General features: G+C 33.3%; 1 protein-coding gene across 1 annotated transcript in view; it reads left to right on the forward strand.

Annotated features, from left to right (window-relative positions):
- The window catches only part of Gpc5 (glypican 5), a 634,189-nt gene that overhangs the window by 43,188 nt on the left and 564,626 nt on the right, over window positions 1-26,375 (forward strand). Inside the window, exon 2 of the mRNA XM_027938911.2 lies at window positions 4,244-4,405. Coding sequence (XP_027794712.2) covers window positions 4,244-4,405 — 162 coding nt within the window. The remainder of the gene's footprint in view (window positions 1-4,243; window positions 4,406-26,375) is intronic.

Genomic DNA, 26,375 nt, shown 5'->3' on the forward strand with positions numbered 1-26,375 from the left:
TTATGGGTTAATTCTAGCTTTGCTTTCTTATGATGCCTGTTTTACTTACAACAGGAAAACTGCAGTCTGGGCTTTTTTTTTTTAATCAACAAGCATCTTATGTCCTTTGTGCTTATTCTAGAAACAAGTAAGACATGGTCCTTTCCCTGAGGATCTTGTTTAGTCCATCTTGTCTGTCTCTTGGACTGATACAGGAAGGAACAAAGGGAACTGGAATCTTTTTTGCCAACTCTTTTCCTTCTACTGGCACCCCAATTCTAAGTTATTTAAGCATATCTTGTAGGTGATATTAATGAAAAATATCGTGCCTAATAGGTAAGTATTGTGCCTAGTTATGGTGCTATAGTTCTGATTTGGTTTGGAATTTAATTTTATCTTGTCACTACAAACTTCTAAGATTTTAAATGAAAGTCTGAATTAATCAGTGCAGACCCTCATCAACTTGAGGAATGTACTTTGGCTAAGTGGTCTAAATTGCTATGTTTGCTTACTCAGAGTTGCTGAGGCATAATGGTTTTTCTCCTACATGATATTTAGGATAGCAGTAGAGGCAATTTGTTGCATCTTTCTAATGTATTTTCTACCACTTAAAATTGGGCAAAGAAGCAAATGGCAAGTCTATAGCTTTGTATTTTAGTCTATTTTATTTTGATAAATCTCCTTGGATAATTCCTAACCTAAAATTTATTTTCTTGCAACTTACTAAACAGATGCCTTCTTTCAGAACAGGAATAGGAGATGGCTAGTTATGTCTATAAACAATCCATTTATAAATTTAAGACTTTCTTTCCTCTAGTCGAATAATGGTGAAGAACATAGTTCTTCTGAGTTAGTTTGCCTGCTTCCCAAACACCAGCTCTACCATTTTGTAATCTGGACAGTTTTCATTTTTCCTTTTCTTTATCCATTTCTTTTCTTTTGCAGTATTGAGGATTGAACCCAGGTCCTTTTGCATGCTAGGCAAGCACTCTACCATTGAGCTACATTGTACCCAACCCTGACACTGGATAGCCTCTTTATGTGTTCATCTCCTCATGTGTAAATGTGGCAGTAATATCATAGTGATGATTAAATTAGATAATATGCCGCAGTCTGGCTGGGCACAAATGCCGCAGTCTGGCTGGGCACACAATCACGAGCCACCACACAGCTTGTAGATTCAAACAGCAACTCTTTATTCCCGAACTCACACCAGCCGTCTACAATCACGTTCTGGGGAAATCCACGTTCTCTGCCCAAATCCACTCCCACTGGGCTTCTGTCTCCCAAAAAATACTGTCTGAATCCCGTGAGAACTCAAGGGGAACTCAGGCAGCAGGATACGCCCTATTCCCAGCAGGAATAATCTTAAACCTGGAACGCCCTAAACCCGATTATCCTAAACCAGGAACACCCTAATCCGCCCTGGTCCTTGAGCAAGGTCAACTACATGCAATGTCACTGCAAAATGTCCTATTTCCAGGAGTCCTTCCACTAAGCAACATGGGGTACGCTGGCAAGGAAATTGTCATACCTACTTGGCTAATGGCTCCCAGCAATAATACATGTGCATTATTGTGTGTTTAGCATGTATTAGGCAATGTTCTGTGCAACTGGAATATAAAAGCAAGCAAAATGGTTCCCTGATTGGAACTTAAAGTATTGGTGAGGGAACAAATTAATTAGAATCACCTGAAAGCATATAAAAGTACAAAGATGACATGTGCAGTGGAGAGATATGTGGCCCTAATGTCATGTTATCTGGACTTGTGTTAACTGGGAGTTTACAGAAAGTTTCTCTAGGGAAGACAGAGTGGGGATCTTAAGAAAAATGAATAGTAATGAACTAGGTAATGGTAGGTGTTTGGTGCATGTGTGGGTGAACATAGCTGGACAAGAGTGCCCCAGATAGAAGAAAGTATTGGGGAATGACTCTGTGGCATCGTGAATATGAGGAACTGAAATGGGCCTGCTTGTGAAAGGAAGAGTACTGAGGCCTCTGTTTCTGGACAGGGAGTGGGAAGAAAGGTCACATCTCAGGGGTCCTTTATAGACCATGTTTTTGAATATAATCTAGCCAAACAGTGTTAGATATTTGACCTCAATAGGCATATTTGCAGTGAGACATTATTATTGTTATTATTATTTTAAAATCCCCTAGTAGTTATTCCCACACTAAATAGATTTATACACCTCAATATTTATTCATTTGGTTCTTTTCCCCAGTCTCTATTGTTGCTCTTCTCTGAATGCTAATTCCTCAATCCTTCCATTTAGGAATAAAACTGAGAAGATAGCTTTGTTTCTTTCAATCAATTTTACTATTTGAAATAGAATTAGCTTTTGTATAACTTTAGGTAAGATAAATGAAAAACAATTGCCAACATGTTACCTACTGTGACACTTATAAATATTTTATGCTTCTTAGCCTTTGTAAAATGCTCAAATGCTGTCAGTTGTTGTCTATCTTCAACAAACCAAAGCTGAAATTATTAGAAATGTTGGTGTCTTATGTTGGCAGGAAGCTCAGAGTGATTTCAAATGTTTTGATCTTATCCAGAACCAACTTTTGGAAATGTAAAACCTGAGGCTGACTGTGTGAAGAAATAGGAAGAGCTTGAACAGTGTGAAGGCTGTCACATGTATGCATTTGTGTGCGTGCACAGGCATATTTTACTGATCTAAAATCAGTCTATGCAGAGCTAATGTGGGAGCTATGAGACTCCCCAGACACCAAGGGCCACAGCACTCTTCCTGTTCTGAAATTAGGGAATAACTGTTTCAGGGCTTGTAAGTAAACTTGTCACGAGCATTAGAAAACAACTTGTAGGCTTGGGATGCCTGCACATTGTGGTGTTCCATTAGGGGTTGGTTCCCTTTTCAGAGGCTAACTGTTCCCTGTGTCATACCTTTTCCTCTTTGTCTTCTACCACATGTGCTGTGTATTCAGGTGCTTTCTTAGCATCTCTATCCAGGATGAGAATTGTTCATCATGTTAGAAAATTATTTTTTAAGTACAAGTCTTCTGTATGTGTAATGACTTTACATTTAATATAACATTCATCCTCACTGGGTTTTCTAAGTATGATTATACAACCAAAAAGTGATTTAATGGTAGGAATTGCCTCTAGACAGATATATGGTGAGTAGAGTCTTGGATCTTGGATTTGGGCCCACGGGGGATTTCAATCTACTGTCATTTTATTGCAGAGGATATTTTATTCCTCAAGAAGCACAAGCATCATGGGAGTTGAGAAATCAGATGATGTTCTTTGACCTTTATTTGATGCACAAAATTTGATTTCACTTCTTCATGAAGAAAACCATTTAGCCTGTATGATTTTCTACTACATATTTAGTTTAAATAAGTTTGGCCAAATTGATAAAATAAGCAAAAATTAACTCTTTCTGATCTATTGCTTATGTAGTAGTTAATTTGCCACATATTGGTAGACATAATTAATATTAGATCAAGAATTTGAATTATTGAGCAAAGAGTTAGTGGTTTGGAAATTTTTTTCATGGTTGTATTAATGGATGATAGAGAATTTTTCTTACAGTAAGTAGTTTTGGTAAATCAATTCCTCACATAGAATATTAACCACTTCCCCAAGGACTTAAAAATAGCATACTACAGGGATACAGCCATATCAGTGTTTATAGCAGCACAATTCACAATAGCTACATTGTGGAACCAACCCAGATACCCTTCAGTAGATGAATGGATAGGGAAACTTTGGCATATATACACAATGGAAGATTACTCAGCATTAAAAGAGAATAAAATCATGGCATTTTCAGGTAAATGGATGGAGTTGAAAAATATCACCCTCAATGAAGTAAGCCAATCCTGAAAAAACAAAGGCCTGATATAAGGATGCTGACTCATAATGGCAATGGTGGGGGGAGCATGGGAGGAATGGAGGAAATTTAGATAGGGCACAGGGGAGGGAGGGGAGGTAGGGGGCAAGGGGCTAAGAATGATGGTGGAATGAGTTAGATATCATTACCCTAAGTACATGTATAAGACACGAATGGTGTGAAAATACTTTGTGTACAACCAGTGTCTTGAAAAATTGTGCTCTGGATGTGTAATATGAAATGAATTGCATTCTGCCATCATGTATAACAAATTACAATAACTGAATAATTTAATACAAAATATGAACCCCTTGTATGTAGGACTTATAATGCATGACATATAACATGTAATATTTTTTTAATGGATAGATGATCATTCTGGAAAATCTTATATATGTTTCAGGACCTGATCTTCAGGTTTGCATATCTAAAAAGCCAACATGTTGCACAAGGAAGATGGAGGAGAGATACCAAATTGCAGCTCGCCAAGATCTGCAGCAGGTGCTTCAAGCATCCACCTCTACATTAAAGCTGCTAATATCTCGAAATGCAGCTGCTTTTCAAGGTAAATGTGCTTGAGCTTTGGAACTAAGGACCAGTTCTGTGTAATTTGCCTATTTTAGTGATAATGGTAAATGTGACTAGGTATATTTCCTTATATTTGCATATTATTTTGGCATAAAGTGAAGTTTTATCTTTTTCTAACCTTTATAATTTGTTTTGGAGGTTATCTTGGGCATATTTTTGAGTTGGACTAGAGAAACAGTTATATTACTAAAGTTGTCGTTATACACATGCCTAAATTTATAGGGTTCTTTTGGGTTCTCCAGTATTCTGACCCATGGTTTTACTTAAGTGTGAACATACATAATTATTAAGTTTCATGAAAAATGTCTACAGCATAAAATCTCATTGCTTTTATCTGGGTAGTTATAGGTAAATTTTTAAAAATATGATTTGAAGAAATATTTGTCTGAGTTTTCCCCTGCCTCCTTCATGTGTTTTTTTAAAAAAAAAATTTAGTTGTTATTTTATTTATTTGTATGTGGTGCTGAGAATCGAACCCAGTGCCTCATGAATGCTAGGCAAGCACTCTATCACTAAGTTACAACCCCATCCCCTTATGTGGTTTTCATGAGGGTATCAGTTCAGTATATCAAAGTGCAGGCAGGTAGGCCTGGTAAATAATCAACTGGGGAATATTAATTGGATGTTTAAGGGTCAGCTAAGACCACAACTCAACTATATTTCAAACCATATGTTCAGAAATAAAATTAATGAGTTATAAAATTAAGGAGCAAAATGAAAAATACATGATATTTTTCTTATTTTAGTCATCTCTTCCATAAAATTTCTTATTGCTACAATAAAATAGCTTAATTTATTTTTCCCTTTTATAAAGCATTAGCTACTCTGTATATGACTAGAATGAATATATCTATATTACATTGCTTTTCAAACAAATTTATTGCTTTTGTTCAACATAGGATATAACTTCTGTTAATATTCTTTTTTAATAAGTATGTTAATGTCAATGTATTTAAATAATTTGCTTTGTTTGCACACATAGCTGATTAATTTTTAAAGCCATACTTACTAAATAAAATAAATACAACAAATCAGAATAAAATTTAAGTTGAGTTAAATGTAGTACATGATGAATTGATGATATTTTTATATAAATGTTAAAATGTTAGATTTTAAGATGCTATTAATTTTACATTGTGTTAAGATGGCTTAGAATGTGATTTTATTCTGACATGGGATTTATTCATATGAAATTGTTGAATAAAAAATTTTTGATATACATTTTAGACCAAGAAATGTGGTTTGAACTGGTTGAATTAGAAGGTTGCAGCTACCCACTGGAAGTGATATGATTATTTCTCATGAAAATGATAGTGTGTACAATACAGAAGATGCATTTTAGAGGTAAATGGGCAGTGAATAGAAAAACCTGAGCCAAACAGAGGGTTAGTGGTTGTCAAACAGATGCTGGTAAAGGTAAGCCAGACTCAGTGAAGAAGACTTCAAACACAGATGTTAAGTTTGAGTTATTGAATTTTTTAAACTGGGAAGCTTTCTTATGATTTATCATCTTTTAATGTCAAAACTACATTTCTCCAAATAAGAAGATGCCTGAAGATCATGATGAATTTAGTCAGTTTTTTTTAATAGCAGTATTTGTAGGTAAGAGCAAGTGTTACAATTACTAACAGGCCCTCAGTGTAGCTGAACATTTCTGCTGCCTTCAAAGACACAGACACAGACTTTTCACATATTCTTAGATAAATTGATAAAGATGGAGCATATTCAATTCAAAAGATTGGAAAACCTGGAATATTTAGATTTTAAGATGAATTGAAGCTACTGAAAGCTTTTGGTGATATTGCTAAAAATTGGTAACTATTTAAGTAACAGAAATGCATATTAGGGTATGAGATTGTCTTTAACTACCAGAGGGCCAGGTAATTTTATATAGCCTTTTGTTATTTTATGTTTAATAAATTGCACCTCTGCATTTAATAGGTTGATTTTTGCTGTTTATTTAAAACTTAATTATAAAAGTAAAAAGGTAGAAACATTCTTAAATATGATTTGTTCTAAAAAATTGTCATTTTTCTCTTTTCTTGGAATGTCAAATTTTATTTAAGAAGCATGAATAAGCAAGACAAATTTAGAAGAAATTTGCCTAAAGGCCAACTTTACTAGAATAAATTATTGTTCAAGAATATCAGACTTTAATTTAGAATAAAATAAATAGCTTTAGGCTTATTTTCATGAAAACAAGCATAAGTATATATATGCTAAAAGCAATATGAGAGATCTTATTTGCTGTATCATAACTGAGCAGATTAGCATAATTTTTCAATAAGTAAAATGCTGTCCATCTAGTTTCTATACAATCAAAAGAGCTGAAAAATTTTCAGGTCTTTATTTTCACAAGAAAAAAAAAAGTCAACACATTTTTATTAGGAAATCTAGTCTGCTTGAGAGAAATTTAATAGCAAAATCAATTCACTTCTCCCATGATGTAAGTAGATTTGCTATGTTTTGATCTTTAATTTTTAAATACTTCATGTATATTTTACTATGCATTACATCAACAATTTTAACTTTCTTTTAAGTGGTATTGAGTATTATTAAAGAGGTTGTACTGGGGTATATTATGGTGTCTTCCCTTATGGCTTTTACGGGACTCCATGGAAACATTTTTTTTTGAACAGTCCCTTGAATTGGGATGATCCCTCTGGTCTGCGGATTTAGTGGTTCCCACACTACTCTTAGATGAAAGCTGTGAGTTTGGAAGTGCAAAGGGGAGAGAGGAAGCCCTGTGGGCTGGCTCCAGGTACTACTAGAATCATAAGGTTATTATTCTATGTGGAGTTTGCATTTAGCTCTGGAGTCTGCCACCAGGGTACGTATGGGTTAGGCAAGGGTTGGCCTCTGGGACAACTCTACATTTTTTCCCCCTAATGAATTTATTGTAGTTTGTTTCGGTCAAATTTCCTTAAAATAAACAAAATAGTTAAGACAAAAATCTGTTGTTGAAGGGCCCATAATTGTGACCTAGGATGTCATTATTTCCTAAGGGCTACTCATGCAGGATTTTAGAAAGTAAAAGGAACAAGCTGATATTCCTGTTTCTGTTCACAGTGAAGAAGTGCTGTTTGCAAGAGAAGTGCTGGTCTTGTCATAGTGCAGACAATAACTATTCTTCATTTGCAGGGGCTTAACAGTGTTCAGGAATAAAACAGAACTGCCTGGAGTGAGGCAAGAATTCCTTTTCCTTCTACTATTTTACTATGAGATTTTGTTCTTTAAAAGTATTTTAGAATTTAAAACAAATAAATATATATTTTTTTACGCTGAAGTATACTGCGAATCATGAAGAAATAGGGGAAATTGACAGAATATGTCACTTACTATAAAAACTAACTCTTATCTAGTGTTCAAATTTGTCAGTTTTAAAATCCCTTCAAATAAGATAATGGGAATTCTTAAAATTAAAAAAAATAACTGAAATTTTAGCTTCACCTTCAAAAATAAAATTAAGGAATATTTTGGAGGGCACTATTGGAAGATTGCATTTTGTTGAAATCTTGAGGAGATGAAGTTAGTGCTATATTTTTCCTTATATGTGTAACTTTCTATATTTCTCTCATCTTCAAATATATCCATGTATTTATAAAATATATGGTAGATAGTCTTTATTTTTTGAAAATTTCTAGTTTTATATATGTCATCTAAAGTGAATATTATTACAAAACTTTGAGTGATAAGTGATATTTAGAAGAGGAATGATTTCACATTTTTTTATGATTTTATTCTTTTGGCTAATTAAATATTCATTCCTTAATTATAAGTACTTGAAAGATTGGCAAGCTTGTCCTCTCAGGTTGAAATGTTAAATTCTAGAATTTAGTGAAAACTACATTCCTATTTTTAATGCAACGTAGGAATATGTTCAAGATTTTAATGTCTTATTTTAAAAAGCAGGTGAAATGAAAATATGAATATAATGTATGGATTTCTCTCTTTAGATCTAGCTACTGTAATGTGCAGAGATAGTATATAGCTACTGGGAAACTAAATTGTCTATGTATATACACATATATTGTCAAAGACACAATGTATTTGAATATATTATAATGCTCAGGAGGGCAATTATATTTGTATAAATGTTATAATGTTAAGCACAGAGAGAGTTCATTTTATTTACTTCAGTTGTGCTTTAAAAATATGGATATCTAAAATAATCTCTTGAAGGAGTATTTGGTGGAAGGAATTATAGAATAATGATATTTCTATCACTAAGGATTCTTTTATCAAAAGCTCAAGGATACAGATCAGATAGCCTTAGGCAGGCAGTGTCGTGGAGACTTGTTTCTCTCAGTCTATAGCACTTAGAGCAGACACTCAGCAAATGTCAAATGAACTGCATGAATATATAGAGGACGAATGGCACTGAGCAAGAAGATGGTTCCCAATTAAAATGAGATTCCCTCCCTCTCACTCTTCCTTCTTTACCTTTCTCTTTCTCTCTCCTCCCTCTTTCTTTCTATTGATGCTTAATACATTTGTTTACTACTTACCAATACCAGAACTATCACATGCTAAGGTTGTACATGGTATCCAAATACTCAATGTATTTCACTTTTATTGGCTCCCTCAGACTTCTAAAGTCCTAACATATGTTTATTAGTTTATTAATTTATAAACCAGAATGGGGTATATTATAGCATTTCTCTACATTCTGAATGTAATTGCTCTTTCTTCTCCTGCAGTTTTAGGCAGCTCATGGTTTATTATGTTCTCATAGAGCAGCTATCCATGCAACTGGTCTTTATCCAACTGTCCGTTATCACTGAAATGTTAAAAAATGCTTCTTTTGAATCTGTGTTAGCAGGTTACTATTAATTATGAAAGAGAAGTAATTTTTCTGTATTCTAGGTAAAAATTATAAGAGCTTAAATTACTTTACAGCTGGAAATAAAGCTTGCTTTGCATGAAATGTTATTGATACTAGAAAAAATTAACTGTGGACTTAAAACTGGGTTTATCTTTGCAAACTCTAAGAAGTGAACTTTAAATCGTCTTAATTCTGATAGATGGTAGCTATGATAATATTACCTATGGCAATGATAATCTCACTCTGACACGCATAGAAACTTGCTCATAGTAGGCAAAACAATTCTTTCTTTATTTTATGTACATTTTCAGTTAATCTTTTCAATATGAGGACTGTACATGTACTGTCTAGAAGATGAATTGACATTTAATCAGATTATCATTTTATCTTTATATTCACTAATAATAGTTTAATCTCACTTTTGCATAAGGAATCGTAGGGATGATTCTTAAAAGCTGTTTGTTGGGAAAAGCAGACTATCTAAGGGATGACAAGTTGTTATGTTTTGAGACTCACCTATCTATTTATCCCATATGCTGTCTACCTATTTATCCCATCCATTTTATTTGATTTATTAAATTCCTTTTTTATCCTGGGGATTGAACTCAGGTAAAATTACTTTTTATAAATGTGTGACATTTATCAGTCTCCTGTTGATGGGCATTTCAGTAATTTCCAACTTATTTTTACATTTATGTTGTGGTGAACATTCTTGATAATGTTTCCATGGGTGTGTTTCTCTTTTTATAAGTAGAAGTGAAATTGTGCTTATAGGATCCTGCATTGTCACTTTTACTAGATTACTAACTAAAGTTGCTCTTCTAGGTAGCTGAATCAATTTACATTCCCAATAGTAGTTTGTGCACATTGCCATTGTTTTACATCATTCCCAAAACCTATTGTCAGAATTTTGAAAGTTTTAGTAAAAAGATAGATGTGAAGTGGTGCCTTATTTTCAAAACATGTGGTTCCCTGATTATTAGGGAGTTAAAATGTCTTTTTACACACAGTTATTTATTTTGCATGTTCTTTTTAAAATTTATTTTATTTTGAAATTTGTCTTAATTAGTTATATGTGACAGTAGAATGCATTTTGACACTTTTTACACAAATGAAGTGCAACTACTTCTTTCTCTGTCTGAACATGGTTCAGAGTCACACTGGTAGTGTAATCATACATGTATATTGGGTAATAATGTCCATCTCATTCCACCATTCTTCCCATTCCCACACCCCCTCCAGCCCTCACTACCTTCTGCACAATCTAAAGTTTCTTCATTCTTCCCGACCCAATCTCCCCCCATTATGGGTTAGTATGTGTTTATCAGAGAAAACATTCATCTTTGTTTTTTTTTTTTGGGGGGGGTTGGCTTATTTCACTTGGCATGTTATTCTCCAGCTTCATCCATTTACCTGCAAATGTAGTCCATGACTTTTCAGCTTTTCTCATAGGGCATGTTTTAATAGTTGTTAGCACATTTAGTTTTAGAAAGGGTGACTTTTCTGTTAAATAGCCACTGCAACTAATTAATTAAAAAAATAACAAAGACTGTATTTTAATAATTCATAGTTTTAGATATTTTAAGACCATACAAAATTTTATCTAATATGATTAATAATAACTTGGTTATTTTTATAGGAAAGATAGAATAATGACACTATTAAAATATTTAAGAATTTATTTTACAAGTAGATAATCTATCTTTTTCATCTTTTGCATTTACTTCATAACAGTTTATCATGAGATATCAATTTATGTTTTGGCATGGTTGTTGTGTAACATATGTTACATGATAACTGTGTGTTAGTCTTCCATCAGTGTGACGATGTATCTGAGATAATAGATTAAAAGAAGAAAGATTCATTTTGACTTATGGTTTCAGAGGTGTTATTCCATGTTTTCTTGGCCCTGTTGCTTTGGAATTTTGGTGAAATAGAAGATCATGGCAGGGAACATGTGTTAGAGCAAAGTTCACCCATGGAAGGAGGGAGAAAGGAGGAGAAAGAGGAGGGTATCCCAACATCTCCTTGAGGTCATACCTCAATAACCTAATTTCCTTTCACTAACCCCTCCTTTCTAATAGTGCTATCAGCTCATGACTAAATCTTCAACAAATGAACCATTAGGGGGCATTTTAAGACCCCAAATATAACAACAACTTTTTCTTCTCCTTTATACCTGGTTGTTGGAGCACCAAATTTTGGGGGTTACCATCCTTAATGGCAGTGTGCTTAGGAACAGTGAACTCTGCTGTAGCTAAAGGGAGTGATATAAAATGGAATAAGAAGTGTATATATGATTTGAAATAGCTTTTGTGGGAAAAGCAAGTGGAAATTAACCAAAAAGCAATTAGAAAACTAACATTAGAGATAGATAATTAATAGTAACACTATTATGCACAATGTCTTGACTGTTTTCATTTTTAGTCCTTTATAGTGCCCAGAAGAAGACATAAATACAGTAGGACCATATATATGGTTCATCACATACAGCAAAAGGTGATGGGTCATTGAATACCTGTTCATTCATCCAGTAATTTTTCCTGAATTAATGCTATTTTCCAGCATTGTTTTAAGTGCTAGGGGTGTATCATTGAATAAAAGTAAGATCCCTATCCTCATAGTTTGCATTTTTATCCAGAGAATACAGAAAATGAACAAATAACAAATATAATTCAGATTGCATAGAGCTAGGTGAGGGAGAAATACTTAAGTGTTGCAAAGACTTGGAAAAAGCGAAGGCATTAGTCATGTAGATATCTGGAAGAAAAACATTTTGGGCATCAGGGGCAGACCATGTAGGGCCTCTTAGGCTTTTCTTCTGAAACAGGAATTTTTGCTATAGATCTGGCTATATTTAAAAATACTTAGTCATTGTGGTGAGCCGTTCTAATTAGACTGTGGTCGCCATTACAAGATGGCGCTGGCTCCGCTGTGGTCTGTAACAAACAACTCCTTATTTGGGAGAGTTGGCGCATGGTTTTTCACCACCCTATGAGAAAGCTCCACATGGCAGCTTTGCATTGGGGCTTGAGATGCTTTATTAAGGCTGGGAGGGGCATCCGGGGGTTGGAAGAAGAAATATCAAAGGCCTGAATAAACTGCTGAAAGAAGATTCCTGAGTTGCGTCTTCCTTGCGGGCAAGGGGTCGCGACAAGTCATTAGACTAGCCTATAGATACAGGGATACACTGGAATCAAGAAACCCAGTTGGGTGGTTATTGTAATAATCTAGAAGAGAGATCATGGTGATTTAAACCAGAGTGTTGGTAATGGAAGTAAGAAGTAGTCAGATTCTGAGTATATTGTTGTCATCAGTGGGCCTTGGGAATAATAGGAAAAGAATTGAAGCCAAGATGGGCCAGGGTGTGGTGAGATCTACCAAGGTTGTGCTGTGTGGTGGGTGCCTGGAACGTAGTAGTCACAGAAGCCCTGGCTGTAGGTATAGGATGGGTTTCCACATGGACTTTAGGATCTGAAACTTTTGATGTGAGTTGATGTGAGACACACTATAACCTGTTTTCCCAAAGTACTCAATGAAAGAAAGCCATTGATTGTTGTGGCCAGGACATTATTTGATTACCTGGTAGAGGCTAATCTTTGACACAGATTGAAAGAGTAATGGCTTGGCAGAGCCAGAAAATTTCCAATGCTTCTCTACTGTCTGACTCTGTAAAGTGATAGAAATGTAGTTTTTATAGTAAAATATCTAGAGATGAAAACAAGTGATTTTAACTCATGATTCTATTTGATAAAATATTCTCAATATTTAGTGTAATTTAAAAAGTCAGGGCATGATAAAAATGAAAATGCACAAATAGAATCAACTAGACTGAAATTTGTGAACAAAAGATTGGAGCACTAAAGGCAGAATACATGTAATGAGACAGTGATGAATAAAATTGCATACTAGTAACTAGGGTCAAAATCAAGAGTTTGAATGTGAGAAGTTTGCTTCAAACAAAAAGATATTAAAGGGTTATCTTACAATTGAAAATAAAATTCTTTATTAGTTCATAACTCAGCCAGCAACTATATTGTATGATGAACCTAAGGCTCTTGGAACTGAATTTTGAAGAGGTAAGTCTCATAAAATTAAGAACACATTTGCTATTTTTATACAAATTGAAAATGAATTGAAGTTCTGTGTGCCAAACAACATTAATTGTTATCAAATATCTTTTTATTTTATTATCTTTTATCTAATTAGAATTTTTTTAACTAGCATTAGTGGCAGCTAAAAATTTTAAATATTACAATTTATTGTAAACCATGAATACCCTTTATTAAAAATGTGGAAATGTTCTTAATATTTAAGCCTTTTTTCTAGAGCCTTGGAGGAAGAGCAGATTAAGATGAAAATTATTATAGCACCATCCATAATATGCAATTGGCAAAGTGATAAGATATAATGGAAAATAAGATACCTCCCTTTCCTCAAACAGGGGACTTAAATTTTACAACCATTCCTCAATGTAGCTGTTCATGATGGGAAATTATCCATGCATATCTCTGTGCTTTTAGCATAAAATATATCTAGCAATAAATAGGATATAGATGCTATAGCTTTTATGCAGAAGGCATAAGGCTTGAAACGATATCTCAAAATCCAAAGCTATAATAGTAAATAAATAAAGCGTAATTCTTAGATAGCTATGCTGTGCTTTTTTATTCTAGGGTAATTCTGCCTGTGGGCAAACTTTTGTATAAACAAAGATAATTGAACTTTTGTACCTTAAAGGATATTGTTCTCTTGTACTATTTATTTGACTTTATCCCCACTGGGTATAAACTTGACTTGAATTGTACCTTAGGAAACATATTCAATATTTTTTTCCTTAAGTAGGAATAAATTGAGGATACTCCATAATAGAACAAACATTGTTCTTTGCTGTGGGAAAACATTTCTTGTAATTGGATAGGCAATATACAAATTCACAGTTTAAGAACAAGGGCTTAGAGTTTAAGAGTTTCAGTTTGGATTTCCTATGTTTAGACTCCCTTGCTGGGCCTTGATTTCTTTGCTTGTATAATGGGATAATAGTATTCTCTTCTAGGTTGCAATTAATTAATTAATTAACTGAGGTAATTCTTGAAAATTTCCTAGCATGGTGCCTGGTACATAATAAGCGCTCAGCATATGTTAGCTATTCTTCTTCCTTTATTTATGGAGTATGTTTTTCCCTCAATATTTGATAGGCAGTAGGAATGTTTCAGGGAAGAAATTGTCTAATGGCTTTTCTGTAAGAAGGTTAAGGGGAATTGTATGAATTCAATTGTCAGTTTATTAGAAGTGCTATAGTGGCCCAGTGGGAGAAGGGCCTAAGCAATACAAACTCTTAGGTTCTTTCTTGGATTAAGTGTGCCTGATGGTGCTTCCAAGAGTCACATTGTGAGTGCTTGGGGTTATGGCCAAACATGTTCTACATTTGTGAAGGCAAGCCATTGAGAAAACTTTTTTGGTGAATAATAATAATTTGTACACTTTAAAACAGACTTATATCTATTGCCTCACTGGTAATTAGATGAAATTTAAAATTTCATTAAATGGTTTTTAATTGTAATGTTTTGATTCTCATTGAAGCTGAAGCTAAGATGAATATTAAAATCTAAGTTTTGACTAACAGAATGATGCAAAGGGACAGAGTCCGTGAAAAAATATTAAATGGCTGGCTTAATGAATGCAATAATCTTACTGTTCTCCAAATGATAGTATCTCACATAAAAGAGTCTTCAAATTTTTGATACCACTCATTGATTCTGGTCACATTCAAGGATATTTGCAATTCATTTTGATATATCTTAATACAGTTAAGCCTTTAGATTATCTAATTTTGCATTATTAGATGGGATCACTAACTTGAAGTATGTACTTTTCACAATAGCATTACTAAATAAATGCATAGCCCTCAGAACAATGTGAAAGACTTTGTTTGATAGAATATGTAGATAATCTAATCAAGAAAGGTTTTATGTTTGATAGAATATGGAATAAAAATTAATCTAAGAATTTATTGAATTTCTTTGGAAGCCAGTGTTCATTAAGATAGTTTTTATCTTGGTTGAAATGTTGCTACTCATTTCTTCATAAAATTGTATAACTAATAGTTGAATTTCTGGACATGTTGAAATGCAAAATATTATCACTTGTCTGCATAGCATTTTAGAGAATCTTTTCTCTATACAAGAAACATAGTGTGGAGAGAGAAGGGCACTTAAAGTCTCTGCAAAGTATGCTTTAAGAATCTTCACAAATCATTCTTGGAAGGGTGGGCAAAATTGTCTATTGGTTCAAGAAGGAAAAGTAATTGCTGTATTTGCATGTTAACTTTTAAAATCTTTGTTTAATGTGCTTACTTTCTAGCCATACTCCCAGGGCAATACTTCAGGATGATCTAGGCCAATCGCTTATCTGTTTTTATTGCAAACCTTCAAGTAGATTTAAATTAAATTATCTATGTGTTTAGCGACTCCTACTCAATATGTTAAGTACATTTCTTATTTTAATGAGATCATATATTTTGAATATAGATTAAGAATATATTGAATAATTGTTATAGCTATTTTGGAGTGCAATTCAACTGCACTTATTTAAATATGTGTTACCCACTGGATATATTCAGTAGGTAAAAAAATCTCTCTCTCTCTATATATATATATATGAAAATATAAATATATATGTATGCATATATATATGAATTGTTTTTTAGAGACCTTTGTTGTAATAAACAGGTGTTGAGAAAATGTGCATATCTATAATTGAGGGAAAGGTGAAGAAATTGCACAAAAATGGAATAGCACTAATCATTAGGAATAAAAGGATGAATATATACCTAGTGATATGGATAGAGTGGAGGAGTGGAGGGATGAAAGAAAGAAAGAAGGAGGTTTATAATACAGTACTGTATGTGTATCCTAAATATGTATGGAAAAATTCTATGTTCATTACTAGAACAAATGCAAATAAAAGTGTTCATATTAAGCATGTTAGATTGATTGCTTAAAGGTATATAATAGTATAATTTACCATTAAACTTATAATTTTAAGAGAAATGAAAAATGCTAAGCGTAGTTAGAAATAAAGTGAAGGAAAGTTAAAACCTTAGTTACAAATCTTCTAAAACATGCACTGGCTCAGTATGCTAAAAATGCTGATGAGAGAAATCAAAGAACCTCACTAAATGGAGAGGCATACATTTTTCATTAACTGGGTGACTCAACATTGTAAAGATAATGGATTCAACAGAAGGACTCCATAGGCTGAATATAATTTCTCTCAAAAACCTAGAAGACATTGTGTAGACTATGAGATAATTTGGAAAAACTTTTCTTTGTAACTGCTGTACCTTGTAAGCTCTATGCTAATTCTTTAAAATTGGTGATTTTAAAAATTATAATATTTTGGTTCTGAAATGCCTAAATATTTCAGCCTAAAGATTTTCACAGGCACTGCCTTTTGTGCCTTCATTCAGAACATTGTTCTTTAAATTATTTTCCTAAGGCAAAAATTATTAAAGAAGTCATCTCTGTGATTCTTTTAAATATTTTAATAAGTCTAAATACTGTAAATCATAGACCTTTTCACTGCTAGTTAATTCTGGTAGAGAATATAAATTTATTCAAATAAAAATAGCAGCTTCATCAAAAGAGTGTTCCTACAACTAGAATTAATACAAGTCACATTTAAATTATGAGTGCTATTTGAGATTCCCACTGTTTAATTTATTCAGTTCCTCTCTTGCTTTTAGTTGGGATAAATTTTAATGGCTTTTTTTGAAATGTTGTTCTCAAAAGTTGAAATATGTTATAAGCTTGAAACACTGAAGTTTTTTTTGATTTTTTTTGCTACTTTCATTAAATATTTTGACTTGGGATTCCAGGTGTTATTTTTCTGGCTATACACTGACCAGTTAGGCTATTTTAATAGTTAGAGAAAAATAAAAGGAATGAGTTTTACTAATGATGACAGAGAGGGGAAAAAGTTTTTAAGTATATTTAGAAGGAAATTTTAACAGGACTGGTAATAGAATTAATAGAATTAATGTAAAGTGGGATTAGGCAGAACAGGAACCAAGGATCAGAATGAATATTTCAAGAGACTCTTGGGCTCTTTTACAGCAATTTCATTTTCTTTTGTCTTTTAGTAAAGTTTTTTTTTGGGGGGTAGGGTAGGGTGGGGTGGGTGGGATTCTCCCTAACCCCCAATTGTCTGGGTAAGTTTCCATACAGAATGCACCCAATTTCTCCATCAACATTTATTTAGTATGTGTTAAATACTGGACACTGGACAAAGCATTTCTTCCTTTGAACAATTTTGTGTGAACTGAAACAGGTGTAGTTAAACTGGGTCCTTACTTTTCATAACTCAATTCATCTGTTATCAGGGAACTGCAAAAAAAAATGTGCTTGTATTTCATAGGAATATGACTGAAAATTATGACTTCTTTAAGAAGCTTACAATCTGTTGTGGAAAATAGAACAATGATTGTAATTTGGTGTGCTTTGCTGTGATTAAATTAAAAATATCATAGAGAAGACAGCTGATGTGGACTACTGGGGAAAGAGGTGTTGTGGAAGGAGGTAGGGGGAAAAGTTCTGAAAATGATGGTATTACGGAGAGAAAAATGGGGAGGTTATTTCTGTCCCTAGAGAGGAAGATGGACTCTGGGGAACATAGAGGACTCTTCCACCAAGGCCCAGCCAAGTGCAGGCAGTAGGAGCATTGGGAAGTTCGCCCGGAGGACGCCTTGTGTTATTCTAATTTCCTGGGAATTTATGTTTATGTCCTTTCATATTCCTAACTTTTCTCTTTTTCTTTATTCTCTTATATTTATTTTCATGTTCTTATTAGTAAAAATACTTAATATTCCAAAAATATTTTAAATAGTCTTTTTAAAAAAATCTGCTTCTCATGAAAATAGAGGGGAGACTAGTAGAGTATAGGAAGGGGACTAGGATGAGGAAAGAAGGGATGAAAAGGGGAGATCACTGGGGAATTAAATTGACCAAGTTATGTTATGTGCATGTGTGAATAGGTAACAGTGAATCCCAGTATTAGGTGTAATTATAATAGACCTACTTAAAAAAATCAAACATTTTCCTTATTTGTGTAATATTTTAAGATGGACAATTTTTTTTTTGTATGGGGGATTGAACTCAGGAGTACTTAACCACTGAACCACATCCCTAGCACTTTTTATTTTGTATTTGGAGACAGGGTCTTGCTAAATTGCTGAGCTTGGCTTTGAACTTGCGATCCTCCTGCCTCAGCCTCCTGAGTAGCTCAGATTATAGGTGTGCATCATCATGCCTGGCAGATAACAATTTTATAAATTTAGGTTTTCTTCTTGGTAGTTGCCGCAGTCTGGCTGGGCACAAATCACAAGCCACTGAAGCAGGAACAAACTTTATTTCTGAACTCCACCAGCACGCTCCACACACGCTCCCGGGAACTCCTCCCCAACGCCACGGGGCTCGTCCAGAAACCAGCAGCCGGAAATATCCTCCGGAAATCCCTCCTCCTGCACTTCCCCAACTAATGGGAACTCTCCGGGAATCCCGGGAATCCCCACGAGAACTCCAAAGTAGCCTGAGAACTGCAAAGTAGCAGCCGAGGCGGATAGTAATGCCTTGCCTGTCAATCAATACTATTGGCAAAATGCCAGGGGCCATTCCTACTCGGCTGTGGCTCTCAGCAGGTAGTGAAAGTATTCTAGGGGGTAATTTTTCCTTTGTTTGCACTCTTGCTATATTGCATAGGTTTTATTATGAAGTGTTATTTTCATTTTGTTTTAGGTAGTCTTCAATTTTACTTTTGCTTCTCCTTTTTGAAGTTGTTGAAACAGTTTTTGGTCAGAATTTGACGAAGTTACAGTGTCCTCAAAATATCAGTGGCTTCTCCCCACAAAGAGGCACAAGACCTCTATGAGCAGATGGTGTCTTTTTCTGCGCAGGCTGAGGAGGAGCCCTGTTTGAGATATTGGTGCTCTAATGGTGGTGGGAGAGGGGAGCTTTTCTCCAAATACATCTGCTTGGGAGTGGTGCATGTTACTTCCATTTACATTTCATCTGCCAAAGTGACTATTCTTGGTGTCAAGACATGTGTTTTTGAACATTTCTGCAAGGAAGGAAGGACAACTCTTGAATGAAAACTCTACCCTAAAGAATATTGCCCCCCCAAAATAAATAAATAAATAAAATAAGGTAACATCACTATTAAAAAAAAAAAAGAATGTTGCTGTGGGTTCATTTGTGTCCCCTCCCTCCCTGAAGTATGTTGGCTTCTATATTCCTAATACCAGAGAATGTAACTTTACTTGCAAATAGGGTGTTTGAATAGGCAATCAAGTTAAAAAGAGGCTATTAGGGTATACCTATCCCATATATCTGATGTCCTTATAAAAAGTGGAAATTTGAACACAGAGAGAGACATAGGAAGAATGTCGTCTGTGTGCAAAGGAGTGCATAAAGTCACTGGAAACTTGGAGTGGGACGTGGGAAAGATCCTCTCTCACATTTTTCTGAAGGAATCAATTTTGATGATTTTTTTTTCTGGGTACTTTTTTTTTTTTTTTTGGTATAGGGTTGCTGTATCAGTGACTTACATCCCTAGTCCTTTTTATATTTTATGTTGAGACAGGGTCTCACTAAATTGTCAAGGCTGGCCTTAAACTTGTGATCCTCCTTCCTCAACCTCTCAAGTCGCTGGGATTATAGGCATGCACCACCATGCCTAGCCCTACTGATATTTTGATTTCAAACGTTTAGCCTCCAGAACTGTGAGACAGTAAATTGCTGTTTCAGTCATCTGGTCGGTGGTGTTTCATTATAGCAGCCCCAGGAAACGAATACAAACGTGTTTAAAATTTTCCATGTGTTTGATTCCATTCTTCTTATTTCTAATTTTATAACATTTTCATTAGAAAATTTAGCCAATAAAATCTCTACGATTCAATATTTAATTTTCTTTATTGCTAATATGACCAGTTTAAAAAATTAGTTTCAAATAAATTATTTACTTGAAAATTTCAAAGGTTATAATTTTTTCTGTTTATAATTTTAAGTAGTAGTAGTATTCTCTTCTAACTTACTCAGAGTTTTGCAGATTTTAATTATGTAAAGTTTAGATTCATGTTTTTAAATAAATAATTAAAATAAGTACCCTTGGTCCTATAGTATGCTTTTTTGTGAGTTTTTAAAATTAATTTGCAGTGACCAGAATGATTAAAAGTATACTGCATTGATTATTTCATTCTGTATTTTCCCATTATTATTCTTTTTCTTTTGTTGTTTCAATTTTCTTTTATTATTTTTTAAGTTAAGCAGCACAATTATTTCCTTCAGACATCTCACTACAATGCCTGTCTATAAATTCCTCCATCTCTGTAAAACAGTTCCTTAGAGGGTAGAAAAATACTATTAACTACTGAAATCTTCATTTCCTTACAAATTTAGATGAGACAGACAGTGATATTACATACAGTTCAGCTGGGAAATGTGTTGGTTAAAAAACTGGACAGCAAGGAAGATAGAAAATAATATAATACATGCTGCTTTGTTGTCTAGAAAAATTTAGATGCCATTGGAAAGGATAGAATTTAAGTATATGATTTGTGATCCACTGAAATTGTCTTCACTATTCTGCATCATGCAAATATTATTCTGTGATGTGATCTATTTAGAGTAAGAGCATTGTTTTAGCTTATGTTTTTTGGCTTATTTATCTCAAGCACTACGACCTTGATGCTATTTTAACTTACATGTTTATACATGTAAAAGTATCTAAAGTAATTAATATAACCAGTATTGTATCTTTAAGATTAGCTGTTTGCATAGAGGAAACAAGCCTCTGTAAGAAACAGGAGCAAGCCTTCCAGTTGGACTATATTAGAATTCTATCTACATTTTAATTTTGTTCCTGCTCTGTGGATATATGAGTCTGAATCTATTACCTGGCTCAATGGTCCTTTCAGACAATTTCCCTTTCTCATTCTGATTTTATTGTAAGTGATCATCAACATACTGTAGAAGTGTGCAAATCCAATTTTGATCATTTCCATGAGGCATTGATCACTATAATCTTACATTAAAAAATAAGAACCAATGGAGTATTGTAATATTTAATAGGTCACCTTTCTATGAAAGGAGCTGGTTACATAGTGTTGTGTGAGACTATAATATCCTTAGACATTTCTTCTTTAGTGATTCTTCATTTGGGTGCTGTGCATAAGAAAATCCTATAGCAGTCACCTCTTGGGCAGCAGGACCTGGTTTAACAGTTAACATTCTTATTTTATGTTAAACACTACTTTGAGTTTCCTCTTTTCCTGGTGATCTTGAAGCACCTGGTGTTTTTTCATTTGGAGATAATGTTTCTTTGAGAGTTTATTATAACTTCATCTTTAAATATAGTCCTTTCATGAATTTAATACAGCTAATCCTTACTGTGAAACAGATTAATGGACCTTGGGTGTAAAGTTGAGGAACATTAATTTAGTTTACTCTGGTTTATTTAATTGTGCTGCAGTCTTACCGGGGTGTACTTTTTTAGGACATGTCTTGAAATTAGAGAGATGGTGTCACATGGTAATAACATGGCATTTAATTTTCTCATGCTGCCCAACAGTGTGATGAAGAGCACTTTTAGAGAAATATAACTAGTAATTACTCATTTGATTTGAAGCTTGATATTCTCTTCCCCATCTTCAAAACTGTCTACAATTCACTTTGATTCTGCAACCCTGTTTTGATCCTTCATCCTTACTCTAGGATTACTTCCTAACTCTTTTCATCTTTTCTTGTCAATATTTTTGATATTTTATTCCTAATGCAGAATTTATTTCCCCCTCCTGTTCCTATAGATACTTTTATCACAACAACCTCTTGATAGGGCTAACAACTTTCTATTTTGTCATCTGTTGATCCCAAATAACCTAACAGATAAAGATTTTAAGTTAGGACATTCATGTGTTTCTCTCCAATTAAATTTTTTCTATGCTTTGTAGTTTACTCCTGCTTAAAATGATTTTTAATATTCATAGCTTTAAATGTCTGCTGTAATTTGTGTTCTATCTATTCAAAATTAGTTCTTACATATTTCAATGAATTCTCTCCCACGGTAGATTCTGTTTCCAGATTTCTCCTTTCATTCATTATTGTTACTTTACCGAGAACAAAAATTGTATCTCAAATTTGTAATCATGAGTATATCACTTTCCTCAACACAATGTTTAATTCATGAGAGATGTTCAATTAATGTGATTTTTGTTTTTAGATTTTTTTGTTTTTCAGTGTAAATGGAGTTGAACTTTAGACGGATGGTATAGTGATTTAACATTCATTCTGGTTTAGACCTTAAGGATATGGTCTCTGGAGTCACGTCCTCTGGACAATCTCTAATTCTTGTTGTATGACCTTAGAAAATTTTACTTAGGGTCTCTGGTCTCATTTTCCTCATCTGAAAAGTGGAGATAACATCTATAGTAATGTTAAAAGAGTTATTATAAGATCCCTGTATAGGATTTTAAGAGAATGAGTGATACCCCTAGGAAGCACTCAAGTAATTATCAATGAGATTTGGGGTATGTAATATATTTTTGTAAATTGATATTACTAAAAACATTTCTAGGAATTGAGCAGTTATACAGAGAAGGATCTTAATTGTGAAACTCAATTTTTAATTTTATTCCTAGTCATTGACAATGCATATGTTCTTTTTATAGTAAGGTGTTCACAGATTCATAAATGATTTTGTACTATTTAATCTGATATATGAAAATTTTCTTGTAAGTGCTGATGACAGTAGGAATATTGGATTTACTAAATGTCTTTAAAGATTAATTAGATTATTATTAATACTGTTATTACTCCTCTTACCACTACCATCACCACTATCATTTATAGAGTACTAAAAATTTGTTATTTGAGTTTTACTAGTAAAGTACGTTACATTCACAAAATAGTAGGCAAAAATTTGCCACAAAATATAGACAACATATATTATTACATAAGAGTATAAGTATGTTAAATGATTAAAATTATTATTCTTAAAATTATCTGATGGGAAAACTGCCAAGTTTAGAGATTATCCTTAATTTCTCTATCTTCTTTATCCTCCATTGTCTAAAATGTTTTTCTATAGTGTAGAATTTGCTATTTATGGTACAGGCTTTTATTTTTTCACTACTTTTATTATATGAGACAAAATACTTAAAAATTATTAAAATGTTAAATGGCATTTTCTGGTAATATCTTTTAAAATGTTTTGAGTTGTTTTGGAAAAACATCACTATTCAATAAGGAGAATAATCTGACTTTTCCTGTTTTGTAGCAGAATTTAACATTTTCTATAGCATTTTTGCCTTGATGATATATCCCAAAGTGAAGATTTGGGAAAATGTATTGGAATGACTATTGAATTCAACCAAACAAACATGTTCAATATTTTTTTCTGGACCTGAGATTCTGCCAGGTGCTAAAGTATAGGGCTTCCTGAGGTGTAGTCCTTTCCCTGGTATTTCATATATGCTGATAAGAAAGAAAATAAATAGTTATAATAGAGGGTGGTTAACAGAGCAATAGAAGTGTGTTTCAGACAGTGGATTGATTAAGTTTTTAGGAGGAGAAACATAAACATGTTTGGTTGTGGAATGCTTCCCAGTAGGGGTACAGCATGTGATTTCTTTTTTTTTTCTTTTTTTTACAATTTAATTGCAATTTAGTTGCTATATTTCTTTTTATTTCCATATATTTGATATTAAGCCAGAATATTTTTTCTGGCTGCTGTAAAATTGTTGTACCAAATCTTCCTAGCCATGACATAGTCATATACCTTACTGTAAACTTCAGTTTTATCTCCTTCACAGGTGATATTTAGAGTTTGACATCCATCAACAAAGCTTCAAAACAGAATACTACTAGAAAGCAAAGGTACTTAAATAGGCAGATCAGAATTTTATTCATACTGCAGGAATAGTAAGGAACCTATTTATGACTGCTATTTCTTTTCTTTCAGCTAAGATGCTTCATATTTTAACAGTGTTACTTGAGCAAGGATACTATGGAAAAATAGTTTCTTTTTTTTTCAGGGTACTCTAAGCTATCAATTTTATAGGCTTTGCATAATTCTCAACAAGAATATAGTTTGAAGCATGCTGCTATGACTAATTATTGCTCATTAACTGGATCTTCACTCTGCATGAAAGAATATTGCAGATTTTTTTTTGAATTCTGAAGTCTTATATTAGATTTGAAATGCACTGAGAGAAGTTGGAAGACGAGATGCCCAGGGTGAGTTGTAGAGAGACCAGGCATGTTGAAACCTTTGCTTGTGTAGCTTGAAATCATGCTAGTTTCATTGTAATTGTTCAATAAAAGTAAATTAGATTCTCAACAGAAAAAAGTGTTAAAGTCATTTTTCATAGAGATATATTTCATATCTTGTGCTTTATATATGTATTCTCTTGGCTTGGCAGTTTTTCTTCATCATTATTCACATTTGTGTTACCTAGAAGCTCTTGAAAGAATGCAGTATCCAAAATATTCAAGTCATTGAATTCAGATAAATTTTTTGTTTTACAGGATATCAACTAAACTAATAACTTTGTTAATCAATATTTATATGAAGAAAAACTAAAAAAGTAACATGCAATTTATCTATCCTTAATCTTTTACATATGTGGTGGGGGTATAGATTTGTGCATATGATTATATGCGATTCCTCCTTAATAGTTGAGCTGAATCTATCATTTCTCAATATCTACCTTTGAGAGTCTGATACATGTGATTATGCAAATATAAGCAGTGAAAACAATGTAAGAAATAAAATGTCCTAGTTTCTGATTTACAGGCAAAATTTGACTATATATGATTAGAATAACCATTTCTAATAGTTCTACTCTTTTGTAGGTGCTTAAAAAAAACAAGAGAAAAGAGTAAATGCTTAGCATTGTTATATTAATGGGACCTGACTACCACAGACAATTTGTGGAAATACCTTTTTATTAAATAATAAAATTTTTGTTAGCAGTTTTAGAAGCTAAGGACAATATATGATTGATGGTGTTTTTTGGTAATAAAACATGCATACTTTAATAATAGTGTCCCCACAGTAGGGGGACACTACTATTAAAGTACATAGTGTACAAGGATTTAAGAAGGGTAATATACTAATCTTCTGTGTAATAATAACACACAAACAAGAAGAAATCAAAAACCAAAGATATAAGATACATGAAGGGAGGGGAATGGGAAAACCAAAGGTAGTGGAATGAATCTGACATAACTTTCTTATGTACATATATATTATAGTGAATCTCACCATTGTGTACAACCACAAGAAATTAATTAAAAAGTAACTATGAGTAAATGGCAGAAAGATCAATAGAGAGAGGGAGTGGGGTGGGGGAGGGAAGGGAAAGGAGAGGTACTAGGGACTGAATTAGAGCAAGATGTATCCCATGCTTTTATAATTATGTAAAAATAATTTTTTAAAAATATAAAGCATGTATCTATAACTTAAAAATATTCTGAAGAGTAACTTTATTTGTCCCCCTGTAGAGAAGTTAATCTTAATATATATATTTTTCCTAGTCATATGAAGTGACAAAAAATGTATTCCAACTATTAACGTGATTCTTATTATATTCCTTTCCTGTGGGTTTTTAAATTTTGTTTTTATTTTTTATTTTGGTACTGGAGAATGAACTCAGGGGCACTTGAACACTGAGCCAAATCCCCAGCCCTGTTTTTGTATTTTATTTAGAGACAGGGTCTCACTGAGTTGCTTAGCACCTCACTTTTACTGAGGCTTTGAACTTGTGATCCATCTGTCTTAGACTCCTGAGCCACTCTCCTGTTTTTTTTGTTAATGAATACTTACTTAATCAACAGTCTCACTTTTTGGACATTTTCCACTAGAAATAAAACCTTTTATACATAGATATATAAGCTTACACACAAATTGAAGGGAAGAAAATCCTTTAGTAGGTGATGCTAATGCTATTATTTTATATTCTTCTGTGAGAGATTCAGTTCTGGTAGGAATATATCTTGATGTTAAGTTTTTTTTTTAGCTTTTTTAATGTAGGGAAAGTAATAGTAAAATAGCATATGGTTTATCAGTC

Source organism: Marmota flaviventris, chromosome 4 (genome assembly GCF_047511675.1).
Source record: "Marmota flaviventris isolate mMarFla1 chromosome 4, mMarFla1.hap1, whole genome shotgun sequence".
NCBI lineage: Eukaryota > Metazoa > Chordata > Mammalia > Rodentia > Sciuridae > Marmota > Marmota flaviventris.